The sequence below is a fragment of the Pocillopora damicornis genome, chromosome 1 (genome assembly GCF_964200805.1).
Source record: "Pocillopora damicornis chromosome 1, jaPocDami1.2, whole genome shotgun sequence".
Classification (NCBI taxonomy): Eukaryota; Metazoa; Cnidaria; class Anthozoa; order Scleractinia; family Pocilloporidae; genus Pocillopora; species Pocillopora damicornis.
Window position 1 is genome coordinate 8,224,089 of NC_142670.1, and position 8,412 is coordinate 8,232,500.

Consider the following 8,412-nt stretch of genomic DNA (forward strand, 5'->3'; position numbering starts at 1 on the left):
AGAGAAAATGATCATAGTATTTCAAAGAGGGTAACTTGATTGGTTATTGCCTATCTAGCATTTTCCCATTGAGTTAACAAGCTATAGGATTAAGTCCAAGAGAGCTTAAAGCGACTTTTATTCATCCTTTATATCCCTCATGCTCATTGTAATCGAAACTTTGCAAGTGCCTAATGTTATCGCGGACTGAATAGTGCAAGGTGCAAACAAATGTACACAGAAATTAACACCGGCGAGTATCGCGATCATACCGATAGCTATGTGGTAAACCACCTATCCAACTACTGCATCAATCAACAAAAGCCTTTGCTTGTTGGTCTTTTCCTCTGACATTAGTTTTAACAATGAGGATGTTCAAGGTATTTGTAGTGTATTTCAATAGTGCCTGTTGGTATAGCACACTTCGGGTTACGCACTTTGTAACGAAGGTACAATAGCGTCCACTTAGCATAAAATATCCGTTTCATCCAAGTTTGTAAATTGTGCTATGATGACAAGCTTGAATTTTCGAACCTTTTCGCCGTTTGCGTTTCCTGTAATTTGCTACCCAATATTTTTTAAAAAATTTACAAACACGTGCTAAGAGGGAAGCCGTAAAATAGTCAAAGAACTCAATTAGCATTTCACACTTATCGAAGATTTCCATCTTCATCCATATTAAGCATCGGCATTGGCATCGGCATTAGCACCGCCATCGCCATCTCTAATGTCATCGCCATCGCTATCGTCATCACCATCGTTGACACAAATTTCAACTACAGCTCCAATAACAATATCTAATAGTAAGTATTAATAACAAAACTAGTAAGAACGTATTTCGTAAGACTGGCAAGTTAAGATACTATATACTATATCCTATATACCCAGGTGCAGCACCTTACTGTCATGGCAATTGCTGAGTTTTTCGAATGGGATGTAGTGATAAAACAGCTCAAAATGGCTGCTAAACCCTACTTATTTTTATGTATTGAGGGTTTAGACCATGTCACAAAACAATTGGAAAAAGGGGTAAATTGATAACAACAGAGATATCACCTTTTCTGTAACTAAGCCAGGTTTCTCTTTTTTCTTCTTCTTCTTTTTTTTTATTTTTTTTTAATTTTATTTTTATTTTTATTCTCGTTATTTAGACGAAAAATCAGCTCGCAAAAGAAAAATTGACCTTGTGGCGGTCATTTCCGGTGGCGCAGAAGTAACAAGAGGACTCCACAGAAACATCACATTAAATGCCTCACTGTCATATGACCCGGAAGTTGCACATGCCAACCAACCAAGAATGAAATTCACCTGGCATTATGGCAAAGTCACAGGAATTCCCTTCAGCAAACAAGCGGAGGCGAAGGCGGACAAATATTTCATTACGGCAGTACACGAGTCAGCCATTCAGTATTACGGAAAAGCATCTGGCGAACAAATTTCCTTAAACACCAAAGCTATGTCTGTTAATCAGACCTACATAGTTAAACTTGTGGTGACCAAGGATATTCGCATTTCCACTGTTTATCAAGTTATCCATCTGATAGAAGGGGACCCCCCAGAAATATATCAAAGGTTAGAGATCTACTTCGTTTTTTCTGTTATTATTTTGTTTGTTTGGTTTGTTTTTACTGATGTTTTCTTTGCCGTTGTTAATATCTTTATTTGTTCTTGACTATTTCTCTTTTTTTTCGCTACTGATGCTTCTGTCTTCCAATTCTAGCTGTTTTGTCTCTGGTTTCGTTATTTTTCGTGGTTTCTGTTGCCGTCATTTCATATAATTTGTTGTTGCTGATAATGATGTTGTTGTTGATATTGTCGTTTTGTTTATTATTGTTGTTGTAGCTACTTCATTAGCAGATGTTCATATCAATGTTAAATTGCAGCCACTGCTGTAGTTGTTCTTCTTAATTACATAATCTTATCAGGCAAAGAAAGTTCAAAACCTCTTCTCCACTGAGCGTTCGTCTAATATTTTTCGCTTCATTTTAGGTGTTTCTTTAACTGTCAAGCTAAAGTGAGTCACTTGGTAAAACTTAGTATCGAATCACAATGTCGCGGATTACAGTGCTCTAAAATATCTTCCTATGAGTGGGTGCTCTACCAGCAGTTCAAGCGAAACACCTCCTTTACCTGGCAAAGGAAACATAATCTAAGACTTATCACAAGTACACCGCTGAATTCAAGTGACATTGTTATCAAAGGGGGTTCCCTTGCTGGTGGAAATAAGTACCGCTTGGCACTATTCGTAACAATTACGGACGGTTTAAGGGGAATGAATGCTTACGAATTTTCTACAGCAATACCCCCTACAGGGGGGAACTGCTCGATTACTCCGCCAAGCGGCATCTCACTGAAGACTGATTTCAGTCTGAGCTGTAGCCACTGGAAAAGTGAAAACAACCCTCTGTCCTACCAGTTTCAATACAAGCTAAAGAACGATCTGTACAATGTTTTATATCGTGGCGTTAACAACAATATCAATACCTCTTGGATACCGCCAGGGAACAATGCAAATAATTTTGTTGTCAAAGTTATCGCTACAGTGACTGACAACTTTGGAATTTCTGCTTCCCCAGTCTCTTCGACAGTTCAGGTAAGTCGATAACCATTAATTTAATATCTAGCATGAAAGGATGTGAGGATATTTCAATTTCTTTTGGTCCCTATTAATAATAGATTAGTTATGGGCGCCCGCTTTTGACTTTTGCAGATCAAGCCATATCAGAATGTAAGCACCGATTTTATCACAAACCTTCTACTAGCAAAGGACAGTTTATTTCGGAAATCTATCGAAATCGGAAACCTGACAGAAGCGGCGCTAATAGCAAACTCGGTCATGCTATCAGTTTCACAAGAAACCTCAATGAATTTGCAGGAGAGATACAAGGTACTTCTAAAATCCAACTTGTTATTTAAAAAGTGAAATAAAACTAGCTCATTATGATCGTATCCGAAAAGCAAAGAGTTTATTAGGAGCCAAACATGCAAAAAAAAAATAAAAAAAAAAAAAAAATAAAAAGCAATAAAGCATTTGTATTTAAATGATGATGATAATCATAATCATAATAATCATAATGATGATGGTAAACTCAACTGTCGAGGAACAGACGAATATAATACTTTAAATATATGAACATATTTTTGAGAAAGATTGAAGCTTGTCTGTTAAATATCTGATATTTTTGCTGCTCGAGAGTCGTGGCTTCCACATTACATGTTTAAATTCCATTATTCTCGCGGGTTGAGTGTGTTAGCATACAATTTTGTCTTACGTTGCTATAAGTGAAGAACGCTCAGGAACCTTAAATTAAACTTCAAATGAATATTTACAGCGCCTTGAAAATGAGGCTAGCAAATTTATTCATGGGCTGAACTCACCAGACTTTCCTTTATTTCAGCTTAAACATTTTCGGTGTTTTGATTCATTTACATCAATCATGCGCTTATAAATATGTCATTTTGATGGCATTTAACTGACATTGGGAAACCTTATACTTTAAGTCTCCTATTTAGATCTATTATCTTTGAAACGAGCCTGCGAGATACAGTCTATCTGCCTAATTCTTTAATGCTTAATGAACACTAAGCTGATATGTTTATCGTTGATCAAGGTTATGAACTACATCCTTGAAAAAGTTTCGCCCTTGGGAGCAAAAACTGTCTCCGACCTGCTTCACAAATCTTCAGCTATCGGTTCTGCTCTTCAGGTTTTGGAAAAAGTGCCCCATCAGTCTCTGGTAAGTTAATTATGTCATATTGATTGGGACTGGAATAGCCTTGCTTGTTACGTCAAGTTTTCATACCATGACACTACTTAGCCAGAAAGGCTCAAGAAACAACAACAATAACAAAGGAAATGAAAACAAACAGGCATGAAAAATAACCAACTGTTGCGTTATCAAATGAAGCAATCTATAAGTTTGAACTTAATTTAGCTAATTCGCCACAAACTATTTCTACAAAGCCAATGGAAAGAAGTCGGAAAGTAAGCATTTTTATCTTCATTTATATCCATTTGCACTCCACAGAATATCTCCTTATTTGCTATTTGTTCGATGACGTCACTCCTATGGTCTATCGCCCAGAAACAACTTGTAGCAGACACACCATTGACAACGCAATCAGCAGAAAACTTGGCCTCATGTCTTAACAGCGTGTTGAAGGCAGCAGCAGTGACTGCATCCGAAGACTCTAAGTCAAGTTTTCAACAACAGGTACTGTAATGTACATTTAGGGTGTGTCGAAAAGTTCACACCAAACAGACTCCTCCTTGCGAAAATTCATAATTTTTTTGAAATAAATATTCTATGTTTATTTTTGCAATTTGCACAGGGTAAACTATTGGTGAAGATTTCAATGAAAGCCCTAGAGAAAGTTGCAGACTCATTGTTAGCCTTGACAGTACCTGATGAAAGAATGATACCAATCACAGCAGGACAACTATCCATGACGCTCGGAAGATTTAGCCTCCAGAGACTTTCAGGACTGGAAATTAAAGCAGGAAAAGGCCGGTTTATCTTACCGTCTAAGAGCCAGTTGTTGCTCTCTGGAGTAAACAAAACAAGTTTTGTAGATGTTCAGGTAGGTATTCCTGCCCCACAGGCACATTTCAATTAAATTTTTTTTTTTTGGGGGGGGGGGACAGATACAGACCCCAGTCAAGTTAAAGTAGCACATTAGGTACCATAAAGGTTGCTTCTTACCTGCAGCAATCTTATTTCTTGTTTTGATTTTGACATGTTCAACTCTGGTACTTGGGACAGCAAAAGAAACCGAATCAATCTTGATTTTCTTAAGATAGCCTTCACTAAACTTTAAAATTGAGTAAATAACATGATCAGATCTCTTATAAGCCATTTTCGTCGTTTTTCATTCGAGTTTCAAAAAGCTGGCTATGAAAATAATCCATAATAAGTGACCATACGAGTGTCATTTCATTTTTCTTATATCGCCAAATATATTGTTATTTCCATTTTGCCCTCAACTTATGGTAACTTATGATTTATACTGACAGCACATTCGTTGTTTACACGTATAACTATAGCAGTCTCCAAAAACAAACAAGCAGGCAAAATTGTTAATCATTCTTCTTTTAGATGCTGTCAATCTCTCTTAATCCTTACACTTGGGACGGCACAAAAGAGCGAGTTGCCTCTGATGTTGTAACCCTGAAGCTGAAAAACAACAAAAGAGAGCTGATTAAAGTATCAAATCTCTCTGAAGACATCGTCATCGTTACGCCTTTGAAACCTGATGAAAACTTTGCAAAAATAAAAAACTATTTCACAAGGGATGACAATTTACTTTTTCATGTGATAGAAGTTAGATTTGAAAACACATGGCTGATGCTGGAAATCAAACCTCAAGATCCAACCGTACATATGTTTGTCTATATGCGTTTTGGTCAGCGGCCGACAACTCAAGACTACGACCTTAATGCCACTATCTCTCATGGCGAAAAGTGTGTTTGGGCGCTAAGTGCTCATGACAAAAGTGAAGGGCAAACGGTCTGCTCCTTGAATCCACATAAACCGATACAGTTTCTGGCTGAGCGTCCTGGGAAATACTTTCTCGGCTTAAAACATTACAGTGCCACAGTGAACTTATCTCACAAAAGGGGGAAAAGATCATGTTTTGGCGGAAGGCGAAGGAAGCGCTCCTGTGTCGAAGTCAAAGATGCACCACCCACCCCACCCCAGATTGAAAATATCTTTGTGATGCCAATTTATGATTCCACAAGAGACCAGAACTACACTCTAAAGGTGGCCTTAGGTAGTTGTGTTTACTGGTCAGAAAAAATTGACAAGTGGATATCATCTGGTTGTCGAGTAAGTGAAAAATTACATAACGATTTTAAGCACAATCCTTTTTTGCATAATTTGGAATTGTATTCAATACAGTTGAGATAATTTGAGCTTTCCTGAGTATTTTTTGCAAAAGTGCTGTGGTATTGTAATAATCCTCACTCCTTCAGCTTATCTTTGAATTCAGGCTAAAATTTGATCAGATAACATTTTCAGACAAAAGTCGAATCAATATGATAACCAACCAGGACATAGCAGCGCTTTAAGACAGAAAATATACAGTTTGATTAAGTTAATGGTGACAGCCAAAATTTTAACATTCCTTACATTTGTTAATTTCAGGTTTTAGCAGAATTCGATGGATTTTTAAACTGTAGCTGTAGCCACTTGACATCATTTGGTGCAAGTCTTTTAGTTGAACCGAATCCTATTGACTTCGACAAGGTTTTAGTCGAGTTCCAGCAGTTATCAGAAACCGGAAATGTTGCAGTAATTGTGGCTATTGCGGTGGTTATATCGTGTTATATGATTGTACTCGTTATCGTAAGGAAATTCGACAAGGAAGATGCCAAAAATGTAAGTGTCGAACCAGATTTTGCTCATGAACGTTGCTTTAACGGAGCATGCTCTCCAGTATAACCCTTTCACTCCCATGATCTGATTGTTAATTCTCCCCTCCGACTGCTATACATTTTGTTTGTAAATAAGTTACGTCAATTTGCTGATAGATCAAGATAACAACTTCTACCTTACAGGTTTAAATATTCTCATGACCTGTTACCTGAATAATGTACGAACATTTTTGGGAGAATATACATGTTTATCACCTGTGGGAGTTATAGGGTTAAGGGAAAAAAAAAAGGTTGAATGTTGACAGCATTATTCGTTTTCATTGTTTGTTGAGTTGAGATTTTTAACTTTAAAACGCGTTGAATATAATTTTAAAATCTTGAACTTTAAAAGTGAAGGGACAGTCAATTTAATTAAACTGTTTTTTAAGGTTGACCAAATTTGTTGTTTTTTTTTGTTTTTTTTTTTTTGTCGGGACTTGGACAAAAAAGCGAATTAAAAATAAAAATCAGCTACCCGTGTTAATTATTCATTCCTTATCATGATTTTCTAGAGGGAATTACCGATCCAACTTCCATCATCTTCAAGCAGCACCTATGAATATGTTATAGAGATTACTACAGGAGCTTGGAAAAACTCAGGCACGACTGCTCATGTTGCTTCGGAGATTTACGGTTCTGACGGAAAGAGTGGCGCTCTTCAGCTTAGCCAAGAAGAGCCTGGTGCAGTTAATACGTTATTTTCTAGAGGTAATTCAGATGTTTTTGTACTATATGTGAACAAATCACTTGGTTCAATCCAAGGAGTGCAGATTGGACATGACAATTTTGGAGATAGTCCCTCGTGGTACCTAGAGGAAATTCTGATTCGGGACGTACAGTCTAAGCAGTCGAGGAAATTCATGGCTTATCAGTGGTTTGCTCTTGAGCGCGGAGATGGGTGCATCGAGCGGATAATCAACAAGACCTCAAATCATATGGATTTTGGCGATGAAGTTGCAAAACGTTGGCGAAGAGGCCTCGCAGAGTGGCATATTTGGATTTCAGTAGCAGCCAAGCTAAGAAAAAGCCGCTTTACAAGAGTACAGCGGCTTTCTTGCTGCCTCTCAGTGCTTTTGACATCTATGTTTGCTAACGCGATGTTCTATAAGTTAGAGGGCAAATATGAACAGCCTATCCAAATTGGACTGCTGAAAATGTCGTGGAGACAAGTGGTGACTGGAATTGAAAGCGCGCTTGTTGTGACACCCATAAACATTGTCATAGTTTTTCTGTTTCAGAAAGGAGCTGAAAAGCCTGCGACGAACAATGACAATTGTCTTAAGGGTACCCTGATCACTGCCATTGCTTGGTGTTTGTTGTTTTTTTCTTGTAGTGTCTCGGCTGCGTTTTCAATTTTCTACAGTCTAATTTGGGAAAAGAGTGTCAGTGAGCAGTGGCTGTCTTCGATGCTTATCTCATTCGTGCAGGACGTAACAATCAAGGAACCAATAAAGGTGTTCTTGACGGCTTTAACATTTGCGACAATTTTTAAGATAAAGGCGAAAAAATTAAAAGTACATGCTTGCGAAAGCCCTCAGCAAGTTAAAACTGGGTACTATAAGAAACATTTTTGGGCATTGCCATTATCAGAGGTGGAAGAGATGAGGAGACGACAAGCTAAGAAACAGAACCTGACACGCTTTTTTATAGAGTTGTGTTTATACTTGGTCTTCGTTTTCTTGCTTATGGCAGTGTGCTATGGAAACAGAAATGACCATCGTTACTTGATGACAAAATCAATCCGAGATGGACTGCCAAACTTCGGCAAGGTGACTAAACATTATTTGATTATGATAAATCCATTGCTGAGATTCGCGTGTTTAATTTATCTTATGACTTTTCTTTCGCTGGAGGTTAAAAATCAAGTATATGTAAGAAAATTTTACTTTGCCAGCCTCCTTAAGAGCTGGAATTTTTTTTCCTTTTTACAGACGTTCAGGGATTGACTAAGGCATTTTTTTGCTCTTGTAACGGATATTTTAAGCAGGAAAATCCCTTTAGAAATAGTGTAAAAGAGA

General features: G+C 37.5%; 2 protein-coding genes across 2 annotated transcripts in view; both read left to right on the forward strand.

Moving 5' to 3' along the window:
- Positions 1 to 77: 77 nt before the first annotated feature.
- LOC149051775 (polycystin family receptor for egg jelly-like) lies at positions 78 to 3,210 on the forward strand. Its single transcript, XM_089187301.1, has 2 exons — positions 78 to 1,551; positions 1,969 to 3,210. Exons 1-2 carry the CDS (start codon positions 1,277 to 1,279, stop codon positions 2,582 to 2,584), a joined length of 891 nt encoding a protein of 296 aa, XP_089043427.1. The 5' UTR covers positions 78 to 1,276; the 3' UTR covers positions 2,585 to 3,210.
- An 849-nt stretch (positions 3,211 to 4,059) lies between these two features.
- The window catches only part of LOC149051776 (polycystin-1-like protein 2), a 9,474-nt gene continuing 5,121 nt past the window's right edge, over positions 4,060 to 8,412 (forward strand). The window contains exons 1-5 of the mRNA XM_089187188.1: positions 4,060 to 4,193; positions 4,312 to 4,560; positions 5,076 to 5,807; positions 6,126 to 6,359; positions 6,907 to 8,163. Of these exons, the coding sequence (XP_089043314.1) occupies positions 4,336 to 4,560; positions 5,076 to 5,807; positions 6,126 to 6,359; positions 6,907 to 8,163 (2,448 nt within the window). The 5' untranslated portion in view covers positions 4,060 to 4,193; positions 4,312 to 4,335. The remainder of the gene's footprint in view (positions 4,194 to 4,311; positions 4,561 to 5,075; positions 5,808 to 6,125; positions 6,360 to 6,906; positions 8,164 to 8,412) is intronic.

Coding starts and splice junctions, on each gene's coding strand:
- LOC149051775 (XM_089187301.1), top strand. CDS start 1,277: ATGAAATTCACCTGGCATTATGGCAAAGTCACAGGAATTCCCTTCAGC. Junction 1,552..1,968: donor CCCCCAGAAATATATCAAAG/GTTAGAGATCTA, acceptor GCTTCATTTTAG/GTGTTTCTTTAACTGTCAAG.